An 18,852-nucleotide genomic window follows, 5' to 3' on the forward strand; every position below is an offset into this window, starting at 1 on the left:
CAACCTTGCGGTTACTAGTCCAACACTCTAACCACTAGGCTACTCTGCCGATTGGAGTAGTTAAGTTTGCAGGTAAGTATCACATTTTTGTTAGAAAATCAGGGTTAGTTAAGAGAATATAGTGGTATAGATTGGTCGTGATCGGCCTCACACTCCTGTACAGTAGGTGGCGTTGTATGCACATGTCAGTTGGTTTCGACCCCCCCCCCCCGAAAAAAAGTCGAGGAAGCGAGCCGACGTTCAGCCTTTTTCTCTCGCGAGGAAGGACGCCGTTATCGGAATCCCTACAAACAACACGAGAATTCATCATTCACACGGTAATATAACCCAATCTAACACCGTACATATCTCGTGAGCCAGAAGTGAAGTTACTGGGTGCTTTCAACCCGCATTCAAAATGTTATTTCACAGGACTATTAATATGGTACCAACTGCAACATACATCTATTCCGCTGCCACGGACGGACATTGAGGCCTAGCTAGCTACCATTGCGCGATTGTGTCTTCTGGCTAGTAGCACGCTGCAGCTATTCCGTCTACAACTCGCTAATGTGCGCAAGCTAGTTAACCTGATGGAATGGCAATGGTTTTGCCCGGATACATCACATTTAACCACGCTGCTATCCGTGACTGAATTTGTAGCCTGTTCTGGAAGATATGTCAGCGATATGTTTCCCTATTTACCCTGCACAGATACTAGCCCAGCTAACTAGCAACGTAGCGCACGCTTGCTGACATTTTATCTAAGAACAACTTATCTAAGAACCAATAGCAACTACAGCACATCACAATGTATTGACTAATCTAGGCCTATCTAGAATATAAATGAGACTTGTCATCGAGTTAATGTACAGGTCACCAGCTAGCTAACGTTACATGCTATGGTAGACAATCATGATTTAGGACAAGGCGGGACTCTTAAAACACGCCACTTCGATACTGCTACGACCGGAAGTGACTTTCCGTTACAGGTTAGGAGAGCATTTTCGTGAACCCCTTAACTAACCATAATCTAACCTAATTATCCTAACGTGCTGCATATGTTCTCCAAACCAACTGTAAATTATAACCTGTAACGAAAAAGTAACATCCGGTCGTATATCTGTTTTTAAGGAGTCCCGTTTTAGATGGCTAATAATCAATATCAAGAAGACCTATAATACTTGTATCTGCAACTTTGTCTTGAAAGCAAAGGCCAGATTTTTCAAGCTTTCTAGCTAACACTGTCTTCAACCATGATCTAGCTAATGTACATGAACAGCTCGTTGTCTGGAGCCTCTGGTCCATTTGTCCGTTTGCTCAAGTTCAGAAATAATTTGAGTGCCTGTCATTTATAGTTATGTTGATATTGTCAACATGATAATGACCATTACTCAGTTTAAATTGTTAATGAATAAAGTAATTTATTTTTATACCCATTCACCAAAATCCACAAACCTATTTTAATTGAGGTTGTGGTTGACTTTTTGTGCCACTAGGCACTACACAATATCCCACGATTAGCAGGCAAAGTTAGACCATGACACATGCACTCACTGAACCGTTCTCCAGTATATTCAACTAGTTATACATCTGTGGAACTGTGAAAGAAGAGCAATTAATATGCAAACTGAACTTTTCAAATATGTTTATTTAAAGGAACCATAGGGTACATCATTCTCAGTAGTATAAAGTAACTTCCTCTCCTTTCCAGATGCACCCACATTAGGAATCTTGCTCAACAAGAAGCCAACACGATTGAGTAGCTTATAAATAATAAATACAGTTATTTGTCCAACGACTCAAACCCACTCAGGTAAAACTTCACCCCAGCACACAGTGAACAGAGCGGAGAAAAGAAAAGGTTCTTTCTCAATTGTCTTCGATTCCAGGGCCCTATCCAGAAACACCCCCTACCCTCTGGACACTTCTGGAGATTTGAGAGGGTTGAATAGGTGTAAGCAATATGGCAAACATTTCTTCTAGCATGTCAGAGGTCAAGGTGGATCTATCACCATGTATACAGTACCAGTCAAATGTTTGGACACACACACCCACTCATTCCATTTTTTACTATTTTCTACATTGTAAACTATGAAATAACACGTATGTAGTCATGTAGTAACGAAGAAAGTGTTAAACAAATAGCCACCTGTAGCCTTGACAGCGTTGCATACTCTTGGCATTCTCTCAACCAGCTTCATGAGGTAGTCACCTGGAATGCATTTAAATAACAATTTGCCTCAATTTGTAGTTCCAACCACAGTGTCTTTGAGACGCATAGGTGAACGGATGATCCCCGCATGTGTGGTTCCCACTGTGAGGCATGGAGGAAGAGGTGTGGGAGTGCTTTGCTAGTGACAATGTCAGTGATTTATTTAGAATTCAAGGCACACTTAACCAGCATGGCTACCACAGTATTATGCAGCAATACTCCATCCCATCTGGCTTGCGCTTAGTGGGACTATCATTTAGTTTTACAGCAGGACAATGACCCAAAACACACCACCAGGCTGTGTAAGTGGTTTTGACCAAGAAGGCGACTGATGGAGTGCTGCATCAGATGACCTGGCATCATAAAACAGCTCCCTAAAACACTTCTGCGAGCAGGCCTTTCTAATCGACCTGGCCCGGGTATCCTGGAAGGATATTGACCTCATCCCGTCAGTTGAGGATGCCTGGTCATGCTTTAAAAGTAACTTCCTCACCATCTTAGATAAGCATGCTCTGTTCAAAAAATGCAGAACTAAGAACAAATATAGCCCCTGGTTCACTCCAGACCTTGACTGCCCTCAACCATTCTGTGGTGGACTGCAATAGCATCGAATAGTCCCAGCGATATGCGACTGTTCAGGGAAGTCAGGAACCAATACAGGCAGTCAGTCAGGAAAGCAAAGGCCAGCTTTTTCAAGTAGAAATTTGCATCCTGTAGCTCTAACTCCAAAAAATTCTGGGACACTGTAAAGTGTCAGCTTTAAAAAGAGCATCTCCTCCCAGAGGTGCTCTTAAAAAGAGCACCTCCTCCCAGCTGCCCATTGCACTGAGGCTAGGTAACACGGTCACCACCGATAAATCCATGATTATCGAAAACTTCAACAAGCATTTCTCAACGGCTGGCCACGCCTTCCTCCTGGCTACTCCAACCTCGGCCAACAGCTCCACCCTCCCCTGCAGCTACTCGCTACACCCGTACCAGTGGTACTAAAGCCAGAAGTGAAAGCTGCTGTGGTGGGGTGCAGCCCTTCTACTATTCACAACCACAAGGATGCGATGTCAGCAGTTTCTGTATGATTTCAAAATAAGTCAAGATTTTGGCATACCATATAAGGCAAAGGCCACTGAAATTTATATTACTGTAACTAACAGTAACTCGTGGCAGGTTTCTCGAGCTTCCTTGTGCTTCAAGACTCCCCAGCTTTTCCTTTACCCAAATCCAGATAGCAGATGTTCTGAAAGAGCTGCAAAACCTGGACCTGTACAAATCAGCTGGTCTTGACAATCTGGACCCTCTATTTCTGAAACTATCCACCGCCATTGTCGCAACCCCTATTACCAGCCTGTTCAACCTCTCTTTCATATCGTCTGAGATCCCCAAGGACTGGAAAGCTGCCGCGGTCAACCCCCTCTTCAAGAGGGGAGACACCCTGGACCCAAACTGTTACAGACCTATATCCATCCTGCCCTGCCTATCTAAGGTCTTCGAAAGCCAAGTCAACAAACAGATCACTGACCATCTCGATTCACACCGTACCTTCTCTGCTGTGCAATCTGGTTTCCGAGCCGGTCACGGGTGCACCTCAGCCACGCTCAAGGTACTAAACGATATCATAACCGCCATCGATAAAAGACAGTACTGTGCAGCCGTCTTCATCGACCTGGCCAAGGCTTTTGACTGTGTCAATCATCATATTCTTATCGGCAGACTCAGTAGCCTCAGTTTTTCTAATGACTGCCTTGCCTGGTTCACCAACTACTTTGCAGACAGAGTTCAGTGTGTCAAATCGGAGGGCATGTTGTCCGGTCCTCTGGCAGTCTCAATGGGGGTGCCACAGGGTTCAATTCTCGGGCCGACTCTTTATGTTGCTCTTGCGGCGGGCGATTCCCTGATCCACTTCTACACAGACGACACCATTCTGTATACTTCCGGCCCTTCCTTGGACACTGCTATATCTAACCTCCAAACAAGCTTCAATGCCATACAACAATCCTTCCGTGGCCTCCAACTGCTCTTAAACGCTAGTAAAACCAAATGCATGCTTTTCAACCGTTCGCTGCCTGCACCCGCACGCCCGACTAGCATCACCACCCTGGATGGTTGTTGTAAATGAGAACTTGTTCTCAACTAGCCTACCTGGTTAAATAAAGGTAAATAAAAAATCTACATTCACCTGACCCAATTGAAATGGTTAGGGATGAGTTAGACCGCAGAGGGAAGGAAAAGCAGCCAACAAGTGCTGAGCATATGTGTGAATTCCTTTAAGACGGTTGGAAAAGCATTCCTAATGAAGCTGGTTGAGAGAATGCCAAGTGTGCAAAGAATCAAAAATATATTTTGATTGGTTTAACACTTTGTGGTTTCTACATGATTCCATGTGTGTTATTTAATAGTTTTGATGTCTTCAGTATTATTCTACAATGTAGAAAAGTCCAAATAAAGAACCTTTGAATGAATAGGTGTGTCCGAACCTTTGATATTGTCTCAAACGCTGCAACTACCCAATGGTCTCAGGAGAGGCAAAAACATGACCCGCCTAACGGCGTTCCTTAACACCCGCCTGCTTAACCCGGAAGCCAGCCACACCAATATGTCGGAGGAAGCACCATTCAACTGGCAATCTGTGTCAGCCTGCACCCTGTCCGCTAGGGCGCGATCAGCCAAGTAACATGACCCAACCACTATTGAAACAAATGCATACCAGATCCCAATCAAATTGTAATTGTCACGTGTACACTTTAGTGAAATTCTTAATTACAAGCCCTTACCAACAGAGCAGAGTTAAAAAAAAAAAAAAAAAAACCATAAAATACACAAGAATAAAGCCATATGGAGGGTGTACCAGAAACACATCAATGCGCAGGGGTACTTGAGGTAGATATGTGCAGTTGAAGTCGGAAGTTTATATACACCGTAGCCAAATACATTTAAACCCAGTTTTTCACAATTCCAAACATTTAATTCTTGTAAAAAATCCCTGTCTTAGGTCAGTTAGGATCACCACTTTATTTTAAGAATGTGAAATGTCAGAATAATAGTAGAGGATGATTTATTTAAGCTTTTATTTAATTTCTTTCATCACATTCCCAGTGGGTCAGAAGTTTACATACACTCAATCAGTATTTGGTAGCATTGCCTTTAAATTGTTTAATTTGGGTCAAACGTTTCGGGTATCCTTCCACATGCTTCCCACTGTAAGTTGGGTGAATTTTGGCCCATTCCTCCTGACAGAGCTGGTGTAACGGAGTCAGGTTTGTAGGCTCCTTGCTCGCACACGCTTTTTCAGTTCTGCCCACAAATTTTCTATAGGATTGAGGTCAGGCTTTGTGATGGCCATTCCAATACCTTGACTTTGTTGTCCTTAAGCTATTTTGTCACAACTTTGGAAGTATACTTGGGGTCATTGTCCATTTGGAAGACCCATTGGTGACCAAGCTTTAACTTCCTGACTGATGTCTTGAGATGTTGTGTCAATATCCACATAATTTTCCTACCTCATGATGCCATACATTTTGTGAGGTGCACCAGTCCCTCCTGAAGCATTGTTTTTTCTTCAGACCAGAGGACATTTTTCCAAAAAGTACAATATTTGTCCCCATGTGCAGTTGCAAACCGTAGTCTGGCTTTTTTATGGCGGTTTTGGAGCAGTGGCTTCTTCCTTGCACTTTTCGCACCACATCTCTAGGATACAGAACGCGTCTCCCTGAGCGGTATGACGGCTGCGTGGTCCCATGGTGTTTATACTTGCGTACTATTGTTTGTACAGATGAACGTGGTACCTTCAGGCGTTTGGAAATTGCTCCCAAGGATGAACCAGACTTGTGGAGGTCAATTTTTTTCCCCCCTGAGATCTTGGCTGATTTCTTTTGATTTTCCCATGATGTCAAGCAAAGAGGCAATGTAGGCCTTGAAATACATCCACAGGTACACCTCCAATTGACTGAAATGGTATCAATTAGCCTATCAGAAGCTTCTAAAGCAATGACATCATTTTCTGGAATTTTCCAAGCTGTTTAAAGGCACAGTCAACTTAGTGTATGTAAACTTCTGACCCACTGGAATTGTGATACAGTGAATTATAAGTGAAATAATCTGTCTGTAAACAATTGTTGGAAAAATGACTTGTGTCATGCACAAAGTAGATGTCCTAACCGATTTGCCAAAACTATAGTTTGGTAACAAGAAATTTGTCGAGTGGTTGAAAAATTAGTTTTAATGACTCCAACCTAAGTGTATGTAAACTTCTGACTTCAACTGTACATATAAGCTAGCGTAAAGTGACTAGGCATCAGGATAGATGATTATAAGAGTAAAATGAAGAACAGGGTAGCGACACTATATGTTTACTGTGTGTATGTCTGCGGCATCTATGAGCATGAGTGTGTTATGCGTTTGTGTGAATGTGATTTAGAGTCAGTGCAAGATGGGGTCAATGCAGTGAGTGGTGGTGTCTGCCAAACTTGTTCAATAACTCATTCTTGAATCAAGAGGTCCAGGTAAACAAAAGGCACAACCTGTGGTTTGTTTTCTTTTAAAACAAGCCCCTTTGTTTTGTTTGCTTATTACTGTCAGTGATAAGTTCACTGATGTTGAGGTTGAACAGCCTGAGAATGTCAATTCTCTTTTATTTGCAATAATGATTTGTTTTGTGGCTCTCTGGATTTACAGGTCTGAGTGATGTCGGACCAAGATTTGGCAGAGATGGTACAGATAGCAGTGGAGGACTTGGGCCAAGGCGACCAGACTGGTAAGATCTTTATTCAAGACCACAAAACTCTGTCTGATCACCATAACCTGGACCATGTGACCTGATCAGGAAAACAATTAGGGGGAAATTGCTGGCTCAAGATAAATGTAATGCTCATCCCTCTGAAGTTGTCTCTTTATAATCATTTGCCTGTATTGTAAAGGACCACTGACTGGCTAATGGTTCAGCTTTACTTCTGGCTTAAGTTGTTTTATCTTCATGGTAGCTATGAACCATTTGTGTACATTTGGTTACATCGCTTGATTTGGAAGAGATACTTATAAGCGTCAACAGTGCATCTGGTAGTTTTTTTCATGATCGTGTGTATGTTTTACTGTGCTTGACTGCATTTGGGATTTGTTTTAGATGTTTTGGACAATCATGAAGATTGTGATGACAAGCCTGACAGGAAAAGGCCAAGGGTGGACAACAGCTCCCAAGACGCATCTCTAAAGGTAGTTACTCCTGCACTACATCGTGGTCGTGGGTATACTCACCTTGCTGTGAGTGATTGGATTCAGTATGTACTTACAAGCTGAATCAGTCATGTGAGCATGCCAGCTTGTTTGTCCTCTGAAAATAAAGCATAAAACTGCATTTATAAAGGCCTACTTTAGTGATTTTTACAAGGTCTCTAAGCTCTGCATTGTAAAAGGGGAGCTCACTTCATCAACCACCAATGTGTAACATGTAGCACCCACCTTTTCTTACACACACACAATGAACTGTCTTTCCCTCTGCCTCTTTCCCTCTTCCTCTCTCCCTCCCTCTCTCCAGACCTTGTTGTACTCCATTAGCCAGACGATCTGCCAGCGTCTGGACAACATGGAGGCTAAGCTGCAGATGGTGGAGGCGACGTGCCGGGCCCTGGAGAGGAAGCTGGATGCTGTGGTCAACAAGAACCAGGCGCCCATCCAGGTCCCCATGGTGGCCGGCTCCCCTCTGGGTGCCACCCAGACCTGGAATAAAGTGCGTTGGTGAGTTGAGGTTTGCACCTGGGCCCATACTCATTAGGGCACACCGTAGCACACATTTTTACAACAGACAAGTTATTGGACAAGTTCGGGTAGTCTTTCCCTGTCGTTTTATTCCGCTTGGTGCCTAATGAACACGACCCTGGTTAGGACTGAGGATCGTGGTGGGATAAAATGCTGGGACTTAGACTGGGGGATGATGACACTGGTTGATTGGTGCTTTGAGGGTTAGGGAGTTGTGGCGTAGTACTCATTCTCTTACAAGTGAGTGCTAGAGTAGAATAGCTAGAGTAGCACCTATTCCCATGAACACAATTTGACACTGGAGCCTGTTGAGATATTAGACACTGAAGAACTCCCTGTCTTTCCCTGCAGTGTTGTTCCACAGACCAATGTGATAGTGAGCCAAGATCGACCGAAGGGCCAGGAGGAGCCATTAACTCGAGGGGCAGATTCCCTGGAGAACCTCCTCAGCAAGTGAGTGACTGATACACGTTTTCTTCTGTCATCATGCAGAATGTACAATTGAGTATAGAACAAACACTGTTGTGCATGAAACTGATCCCCACTAAAGTTTGTTCAACACAGAACCCTCATAAAACAATGGTACTCTGAACCCTGCAGAGTTTAGTGGCTCACACAGAACACAATGGAACACATATGAGCTCGGCTCACGTCCCTGTGTTGATACGGGGCTGTAACTCAGCCTGTGTGTGATCCGTCAGCACGGTGGGCGGGCGGAGGCAGAACACGTTCCTCGTGAAGGTGCCGGCGCCGGAGGACAGCCAGGAGGACCAGGAGAGCGGTTCAGAGGCCAGTGACTCTGTGTCCAACAGCGGCCAGACCAACAACGCCCAGAGCACCCAGAACGTCACCCTCATCACCCTCAACTCAGAGGGTACGGCCCTGTCAGAATACGTGCACACATACACAGAAACCAAGAAACACACACACAAACACATCCATATATTTATATGTACATATTCTTATTCATTCCTTTACACTTGTGTGTATAAGGTAGTTGTTGTGAAATTGTTAGATTATGTGTTAGATATTAGTGTATGGTCGGAACTAGAAGCACAAGCATTTCGCTACACTCGCATTAACATCTGCTAACCATGTGTATGTGACCAATAAAAATTTATTTGCTTTGAGAAACACATGCATGTCCCAAACATGGCTTAAAAAGTGTAAAGAAACAAGTCACTTGCTGAACTGTTCATCAATGTGAATCCTACTTCTTGCTTAACGCCCAAATAGCAGTCGTGGCCAAAAGTTTTGAGAATGACACAAATATTAATTTTCACAAATTCTGCTGCCTCAGTTTGTATGATGGCAATTTGCATATACTCCAGAATGTTATGAAGAGTGATCAGATGAATTGCAATTCATTTCAAAGTCCCTCTTTGCCATGCAAATGAACTGAATCCCAACAAATAATTTCCACTGCATTTCAGCCCTGCCACAAAAGACCAGCTGACATCATGTCAGTGATTCTCTCGTTGACACAGGTGTGAGTGTTGACGAGGACAAGTCTGGAGATCACTCTGTCATGCTGATTGAGTTCGAATAACAGACTGGAAGCTTCAAAAGGAGGGTGGTGCTTGGAATTGTTGTTCTTCCTCGGTCAAACATGGTTACCTGCAAGGAAACACGTGCCGTCATCATTGCTTTGCACAAAAAGGGCTTCACAGGCAAGGATATTGCTGCCAATAAGATTGCACCTAAATCAACCATTTATCGGATCATCAAGAACTTCGAGGAGAGTGGTTCAATTGTTGTGAAGAAGGCTACAGGGCGCCCAAGAAAGTCCAGCAAGCGCCAGGACCGTCTCCTAAAGTTGATTCAGCTTCGGGATCGGGGCACCACCAGTATAGAGCTTGCTCAGGAATGGCAGCAGGCAGTTGTGAGTGCATCTGCACACACAGTGAGGAGAAGACTTTTGGAGTATGGCCTGGTGTCAAGAAGGGCAGCAAAGAAGCCACTTTTCTCCAGGAAAATCATCAGGGATAGACTGATATTCTGCAAAAGGTACAGGGATTGGACTGCTGAGGACTGGGGTAAAGTCATTTTCTCTGATGAATCCCCTTTCCGATTGTTTGGGGCATCCGGAAAAAAAGTTTGTCTGGAGAAGACAAGGTGAGCGCTACCTTCAGTCCTGTGTCATGCCAAAGGTAAAGCATCCTGAGACCATTCATGTTTGGGGTTGGTTCTCAGCCAAGGGAGTGGGCTCAATCACAATTTTTCTGAAGAACACAGCCATGAATAAAGAATGGTACCAACACATCCTCTGAGAGCAACTTCTCCCAACCATCCAGGAACAGTTTGGTGATGAACAATGCCTTTTCCAGCATGATGGAGCACCTTGCCATAAGGCAAAAGTGATAACTAAGTGGCTCGGGGAACAAAACATCGATATTTTGGGTCCATGGCCAGGAAACTCCCCAGACCTCAATCCCATTGAGAACTTGTGGGCAATCCTCAAGAGGCGGGTGGACAAACAAAACCCCACAAATTCTGACAAAGTCCAAGCATAGATTATGCAAGAATGGGGTGCCATCAGTCAGCATGTGGCCCAGAAGTTAATTGACAGCATGCCAGGGTGGCTTGCAGAGGTCTTGAAAAAGGGTCAACACTGCAAATATGGACTCTTTGCATCCACGACTACCACCTGTCTTGGTGTATAATGGTGCTGTGTTGATATGTTGGGATGTTTCACTCTTTATCATTACCAGCATAGACATCTGTGGCGAGGCATCTTTGGTAGCTATTATCTCACTCGGACTGTTTTGAAGTCCTCGAGGATGATGTCTCACTCTGTCGGGACTCAGTGGCTTTCCCGGTGGTCATGGAGAAGCCTGAGGAGAGGAAAGCTTTCTGACTGCAGCGCATGCTGTTGTTTTTGTTATTGTTGTTTGGGCTGTTTTGAGTGGTTTCTTGGAGTTCTTTCGTTAGCATCAAATACATCTATTTTGGCATACATTCATTCATGTGCAGATGCGAGTTTCCATGACAATGTGTTTTAGTCAGCATTAGCCGAAGGGCACCGTGTTTTTCTTAAAAAGGAAACATGCATGCCTGGGTGTGTGTGCGCGAGCCTTCGACTTCCTTGCATTTTACTCTCAATGTCACTGTCAGCTGTCTGCCTCTCCACACCTCTCCATAGACAAAGTGAGCTCTCAGGTTACTACTCTTTATATAGATTTAAAATAGGCAGTCGGTTGTTTCACTGATAGGTTCCTTGTTGAACTCTGTAATGCTCCATGGAGGTGTCATGCTAATGTTTGAGAATGTCACAACAACGCTCATAATTACCTCCAGAACTGTATGCCGGTGTAGTCTTGATGCTCACCAGAAGGCTGTGCTGTGGTATCAGCAAATCAGAGATTAGGAAGGTCTAGGCCTATGGATTTCAGTGCATGCGCTGTGGGATCTGTGTATATAGGAAGACTACAAAAATACATATTCATAAAACATTGAGCCCAAAAACCCTCACACATGAAGAGGCGTTTGATATATTACAGCTGCTCTCCCTGATAGAGACAGACAGTACCAGTACCAGTCAAAAGTTTGGACACCTACTCATTCCAGGGTTTTTCTTTATTTTGACTATTTTCTACATTGTAAAATAATAGTGAAGACATCAAAACTATGAGATAACACATGAAATCATGTCGTAACCAAAAAAGTGTTGAACAAATCTAAATATATTTTTGATTCTTCAAAGTACCTCCCGTTGCCTTGATGACAGCTTTGCACACGCTTGGCATTCTCTCAACCAGCTTCACCTGGAATGCTTTTCCAACAGTCTGGAAGGAGTTGCTGAGCACTTGTTGGCTGCTTTTCCTCCACTCTGTGGTCCATCTCATCCCAAACCATCTCAATTGGGTTGCACTCGGGTGATTGTGGTGGACAGGTCATCTGATACAGCACTCATCACTCTCCTTCTTGGTAAAATAACCCTTACACAGCCTGGAGGTGTGTTTGGATCGTTGTCCCTATAAAAAAACAAATGATAGTCCCACTAAGCGCAAACCAAATGGGATGGCGTATCGCTGCAACATGCTGTGGTAGCTATGTGACTTGAATTCTAAATAAATCACAGACAGTGTCACCAACAAAGCACCATCACACCTCCTCCTCCATGCTTCATGGTGGGGACCACACATGCAGAGATAATCCGTTTACCTACTCTGTGGTTCACAAAGACACAGCGGTTGGAACCAAAAATCTTACATTTGGACCAAAGGACATATTTCCACCGGTCTAATGTCCATTGCTCGTGTTTCTTGGCCCAAGCAAGTCTCTTCTTCTTATTGGTGTCCTTTAGTAGTGGTTTATTTGCAGCAATTCGACCATGAAGGCCTGATTCACACAATCTCCTCTGTACAGTTGATGTTGAGATGTGTCTGTTATTTGAACTCTGTGAAACATTTGTTTGGGCTGCAATTTGAGGCTGGTAACTCTAATGAACGTATCCTCTGCAGCAGATGTAACTCTGGGTCATCAATTCCTGTGGCGGTCCTCATGGGAGGATGGTTTTTGCGACTACACTTGAAGAGACTTAAAGTTCTTGACATTTTCCGTATTGACTGACCTTCATGTCTTAAAGTAATGATGGACTGTTGTTTCTCTTAGCTTATTTGAGCTGTTCTTGCCATAATATGAACTTCGTCTTTTACCAAATAGAGCAATATTCTGTATACCACCCCTACCTTGTCACAACACAACTGATTGGCTTAAACACATTAAAAAGGAAAGAAATTGCACAAATTAACTTTTAAGAAGGCACACCTTTTAATTGAAATGCATTCCAGGTGACTACCTCGTGAAGCTGGTTGAGGGAATGAGTGTGCAAAGCTGTCATTGAGGCAAAGGATGACTACTTTGAGAAATATCAAGTATATTTGGATTTGTTCAACACTTTTTTGGTAACTACATGATTCCATGTGTTATTTTATAGTTTTGATGTCTTCACTATTATTCTACAATGTAGAAAATAGTACAAATAAAGAAAAACCCTTGAATGAGTAGGTGTGTCCAAACATTTGACTGGTACCATATATACTATACACTATACTATACATTCAGTCAGTCAGTTGAAGTCGGAAGTTTACATACACCTTAGCCAACTACTTTTAAACTCAGTTTTTCATAATTCCTGACATTTAATTCTAGTAACAATTCCCTGTTTTAGGTCAGTTCGGATCAAACACTTTATTTTAAGAATGTGAAATGTCAGAATAATAGTAGAGTGATTTATTTCAGCTTTTATTTCTTTCACCACTTTCCACATTCATATTCCCAGTGGGTCAGAAGTTTACATACACTCAATTAGTATTTGGTCGCATTGCCTTTAAATGGTTTAATTCGGGTCAAACGTTTCGGGCAGCCTTCGACATGCTTCCCACAGTAAGTTGGGTGAATTTTGGCCCATTCTTCCTAACAGAGCTGGTGTAACGGAGTCAGGTTTTTAGGCCTCCTGCTCGCAGCACACGCTTTTTCAGTTCTGCTCACAAAGTTTCTATGGGATTGAGGTCAGGGCTTTGTAATGGCCATTCTAATATCTTGACTTTGTTGTCCTTAAGCCATTTTGTCACAACTTTGGAAGTATGCTTGGGGTCATTGTCCATTTGGAAGACCCATTTGCGACCAAGCTTTAACTTCCTGACTGATGTCTTGAGATGTTGCTTCAATATATCCACATCATTTTTGGAGCAGTGGCTTCTTCCTTGCTGAGCGGCCTTTCAGGTTGTCAATATAGGACTTGTTTTACTGTGGATATAGATACTTTTGTACCTGTTTCCTCCAGCATCTTCACAAGGTCCTTTGCTGTTGTTCTGGGATTGATTTGCACTTTTTGCACCAAACTGCGTTCATCTCTTAGAGACAGAGCTCGTCTTCTTCCTGAGCGTTATGACGGTTGTGTGGTCCCATGGTGTTTATACTTGCGTACTATTGTTTGGTATCTTCAGGCGTTTGGAAATTGCTCCCAAGGATGAACCAGACTTGTGGAGGTCTACAATTGTTTTTCTGAGGTCTTGGCTAATTTCTTTTGATTTTCCCATGATGTCAAGCAGAGAGGCACTGAGTTTGAAGTAAGGCTTTGAAATACATCCACAGGTACACCTCCAATTGACTCAAATGATGTCAATTAGCCTATCAGAAGCTTCTAAAGCACATATGTCAGAGTCAAGGCCCGCGGGCCACATCCGGCCCGCGAGAAGGTTTTTTACGGCCCCTGGGATGATCTTGATTTATTATTAGAACCGGCCCGCAGACCGCAGCAAGCCGGCAGCCCGCAGATCTTTTACACGCACCAATACTACATTTCCCACAATGCAACGGTGACGCACCGAGCAGTAGGCTGCTTCATTTCAATATTTATTGGCACAGCAGTTGTCAGCATCACAGTAAAATTAACTTTCAGATACCCATCAAAAATGGCAAAACGGAAGGTGGACACTGAGAACCGGGGGTTTCAAACAAGGTGGGAGTCGGAGTATTTGTTCACGGAGGTAGCTGGAAAACCTGTGTGTCTTCTGTGTGGAGAAAGTGTGGCGGTACTGAAAGAGTATAATCTGAGACGACATTATGAAACGAAACACGCGGACAAAAACAAGAATATGGACATGGAACAAAGGCTACAAAAGGCAGAGGAATTAAAACGAGGCCTCAAATCTCGACAGGCTCTGTTCAAAAAAGCCAAATCACAAGGCCAGGCTGCTGTCAAGGCCAGTTTTATTTTGGCAGAAGAGATCGCTAAATCAGCCCGGCCATTTACGGAGGGGGATTTCATCAAAAACTGCATGATTAAAGTTTGTGACGAAGTTTGCCCAGAAAAAAGGCAACTCTTTTTAAATGTGAGTCTGAGCAGAAACACCATTGCCGAGAGAGTAGACCAGTTGTCCATCAATCTAAAAGAGCAGCTTGTGAAAAAGGAAAAGATTTCATTGCATATTCCTTGGCTGTGGATGAGAGCACCGACATTTCTGACATTGCCCAGTTGTCAATTTTCATCCGCGGAGTGGACTCCAGCCTAAGCGTGACAGAGGAGTTTTTGGCTTTACGTCCTATGCATGGCACAACTACGGGGCATGATTTGTATGAAGAGGTGTCAAGATGTGTAAATGAGATGGAGCTGCCTTGGGAAAACTCGTGGGTTTGACAACCGACGGAGCACCTGCGATGTGTGGACACAGGAGCGGACTGGTGGCGAAGATACGGGAAAAGATGCAAGAGGAAAACGCGACAGGTGAGCTGACAGCTTATCATTGTATCATACACCAGGAAGCGTTGTGCGGTAAAGCCTTGAAAATGGAGCATGTAATGAGCATCATCACGCGCACAGTTAACTTTATCAGAGCCAAAGGTTTGAATCACCGCCAGTTCAAGGCATTTCTGACGGAGTTAGAAACGGAGCATGGTGATTTGCCTTATCACACAGAGGTGCGATGGCTAAGCCAGGGAAAGGTGCTTCAAAGATGTTTCGAGCTTCGTGAGGAGATTTGTCTGTTCTTGGACAGCAAAGGGAAAGACACAACACAACTCCGAGACGAAATGTTTCTGTGTGAAATGGCTTTTCTGTGTGACATTACGAGTCATCTGAATGCAATGAACTTGCAGCTGCAGGGTCGGGATCGTGTCATCTCTGATATGTACAGTACAGTGAAGGCATTTAAAACCAAACTGACTCTGTGGGAGACGCAGATGCGGAAAGAAAATTTGAGCCACTTTCCCAGCTGCCAGACCATGAAAGAGAAGCTCTCTACCAGTGCGTTCCCGAGCGCACAGTTGGCTGATAAAATAGGTATGCTTGCCGCTGACTTTCGACGCCGATTTGCTGACTTTGAAGCACAAAAAGCAGGTTGGAACTGCTCGGTAACCCATTTGCTGTTGACGTGGAAAGCTCACCACCAAACCTCCAAATGGAGTTGATTGACCTCCAATGCAATGATGCACTGAGGGCAAAATATGCGGCAGTGGGTGCTGCGGAGTTCGCCCGTTTCCTCCCGACACAATGCCCCAGCTGCGCATCCAGGCTGCTCAAACGTTGTCTATGTTTGGCAGCACATACCTGTGTGAACAACTGTTTTCTTTGATGAACTTGAACAAAACATCACACAGAAGTCGACTTACTGCTGAACACCTCCACTCAATTCTGAGGATTTCCTCAGCTCAGAGCCTTACCCCGAACATTGATGAACTTGTGGAAAAGATGGGACACCACCAAGTATCACCCTCAACCTCAAACAAGTGAACATTACTGTGCAATCACATATTTAGAGTTTTTACTCAGTTCAAGTTTAAAAGTTAAAGTTTAATATTTGTTTTCACTGCATGTTACTTCTCCTTAAACAAAGTGTTGTTTTTGATTAATAGATTTTTGCACTTTATTTTATTGTATTTCAATCCAATTATATTTTAAAAATATTTCAGTTGAGTGGATGATAGAAAATTGCTATTATTGTTTTTTTCTTTGAAGTAAATTTAGCCCACTTTTGCTAAAATAGAAAATATAGGCTACTGATGGTGCCTTGAATACCGGTTTCTTTCATTTAATGTTCATGTTATGGGGATTTTTATATAAAGGAAATTTGTCTTTTGTGTCTGTTGAAAATTAAAGATTACTGACAGAGCCATAAGAAAATATTGCTTTATTTATCTGATCATATTGGAATATATTTGTTAGGTTTTCAGTAGGTTCAATTAGGTTCACTAGACTATATGCGTCATTTAAAATTTTTTCAATGAACATTCGAACAGTCCGTCCCTCGGCTTGTAGCTACATTTTTTATTTGGCCCTCCGTCCATTTGACTTTGACACCCCTGTTCTAAAGCCATGACATAATTTTCTGGAATTTTCCAAGCTGTGTAAAGGCACAGTCAACTTAGTGTATGTAAACTTCTGACACACTGGAATTATGATACATTGAATTGTAAGTGAAATAATCTGTCTGTAAACAATTGTTTGAAAAATGACTTGTCATGCGCAAAGTAGATGTCCTAACCGACCTGCCAAAACTATAGTTTGTTAACAAGAAATTTGTGGAGTGGTTTAAAAACAAGTTTTAATGACTCCAACATATGTGTATGTGATCTTCCGACTTCAACTGTATATACTACTGTTCAAAATTTTGGGGTCACTGAGAAATGTCCTCTTTTTTTTTTTTAAAGGAAAGCACATTTTTTGTCAATTTTTAAAATTAACATCAAATTGGTCAGAAATACAGTGTAGATAATCTTATGTTGTAAATTACTATTGTATCTGGAAAAGGCATCACTGGTTACACACTTAATGAAGCTGCCAGTTGAGGACTTGTGAGGCGTCTGTTTGTCAAACTAGACACTCTAATGTACTTGACCTCTTGTGCACTGGGGCCTCCCACTCCTCTTTCTATTCTGGTTAGAGCCAGTTTGCACTGTTCGGTTAATGGAGTATTACGCAGCGTTGTACGATATCTTCAGTTTCTTGGTAATTTCTTGCATGGAATAGCCTTCATTTCTCAGAACAATAATAGGCCGACGAGTTTCAGAAGAAAGTTCTTTGTTTCTGGCCATTTTGAGCCTGTAATCAAACTCACAAATGCTGATGCTCCAGATACTCAACTAGGTTAGCTAGCCAGCTATTTGTCGTCCTTAACGTAGGAGACTCTGCTAGCTAGCCAACAGCTAACAGCTAACAGCTAGCCAACGTCTACTGAATTGAACTCAACAACCCGGTCGCACTCACAGGTAGTATCACATTTTCATTTCATTTCATTACAGTACAACGGTTTGATTTGTTTGATCGTAGCTAGCTACATAGCTAGCTACATAGCCGTCTTTGTATCAAAGATAATTGTGTAGTCTAGAGCGATTTTCTAGGTTAGCTAGCCAGCTATTGTCGTTCTTTTAACGCAACGTAACGTAAACAACACTGCTAGCTAGCCAGCTAGCCCCCGAATAGCAGCACTGCAGAAACTATTACACTCAACGGAACAACTTGATTAGTGTAGTGTCAACAACACAGCTACTGCCAGCTAGCCTACTTCAGCAGTACTGTATCATTTTAATCATTTTAGTCAATAAGATTCTTGCTACGTAAGCTTAACTTTCTGAACATTCGAGACGTGTAGTCCACTTGTCATTCCAATCTCCTTTGCATTAGCGTAGCCTCTGCTGTAGCCTGTCAACTATGTGTCTGTCTATCCCTGTTCTCTCCTCTCTGCACAGACCATACAAACGCTCCACACCGCGTGGCCGCGGCCACCCTAATCTGGTGGTCCCAGCGCGCACGACCCATGTGGAGTTCCAGGTCTCCGGTAGCCTCTGGAACTGCCGATCTGCGACCAACAAGGCAGAGTTCATCTCAGCCTATGCCTCCCTCCAGTCCCTTGACTTCTTGGCACTGACGGAAACATGGATCACCACAGATAACACTGCTACTCCTACTGCTCTCTCTTCGTCCGCCCACGTGTTCTCGCACACCCCGAGAGCTTCTGGTCAGCGGGGTGGTGGCACCGGGATCCTCATCTCTCCCAAGTGGTCATTCTCTCTTTCTCCCCTCACCCATCTGTCTATCGCCTCCTTTGAATTCCATGCTGTCACAGTTACCAGCCCTTTCAAGCTTAACATCCTTATCATTTATCGCCCTCCAGGTTCCCTCGGAGAGTTCATCAATGAGCTTGATACCTTGATAAGCTCCTTTCCTGAGGACGGCTCACCTCTCACAGTGCTGGGCGACTTTAACCTCCCCACGTCTACCTTTGACTCATTCCTCTCTGCCTCCTTCTTTCCACTCCTCTCCTCTTTTGACCTCACCCTCTCACCTTCCCCCTACTCACAAGGCAGGCAATACGCTCGACCTCATCTTTACTAGATGCTGTTCTTCCACTAACCTCATTGCAACTCCCTCCAAGTCTCCGACCACTACCTTGTATCCTTTTCCCTCTCGC

The 18,852-nt window shown here is 43.5% G+C and overlaps 1 protein-coding gene across 4 annotated transcripts in view; it reads left to right on the plus strand.

Moving 5' to 3' along the window:
• Positions 1 to 224: 224 nt before the first annotated feature.
• The window catches only part of banp (BTG3 associated nuclear protein), a 97,588-nt gene continuing 78,960 nt past the window's right edge, over positions 225 to 18,852 (plus strand). For 3 of the 4 annotated variants that reach the window (XM_052465981.1, XM_035789715.1, XM_052465982.1), the window contains exons 1-6: positions 225 to 317; positions 6,863 to 6,941; positions 7,308 to 7,396; positions 7,719 to 7,918; positions 8,291 to 8,392; positions 8,641 to 8,813. In XM_052465981.1, the coding sequence (XP_052321941.1) occupies positions 6,872 to 6,941; positions 7,308 to 7,396; positions 7,719 to 7,918; positions 8,291 to 8,392; positions 8,641 to 8,813 (634 nt within the window). In that variant the 5' untranslated portion in view covers positions 225 to 317; positions 6,863 to 6,871. Of the gene's footprint in view, positions 318 to 998; positions 1,937 to 6,862; positions 6,942 to 7,307; positions 7,397 to 7,718; positions 7,919 to 8,290; positions 8,393 to 8,640; positions 8,814 to 18,852 lie in introns of those variants that run through there. The other variant, XM_035789716.2, reaches the window with a different exon arrangement.

The sequence above is a fragment of the Oncorhynchus keta genome, chromosome 17 (genome assembly GCF_023373465.1).
Source record: "Oncorhynchus keta strain PuntledgeMale-10-30-2019 chromosome 17, Oket_V2, whole genome shotgun sequence".
In the NCBI taxonomy this organism is placed as follows: Eukaryota; Metazoa; Chordata; class Actinopteri; order Salmoniformes; family Salmonidae; genus Oncorhynchus; species Oncorhynchus keta.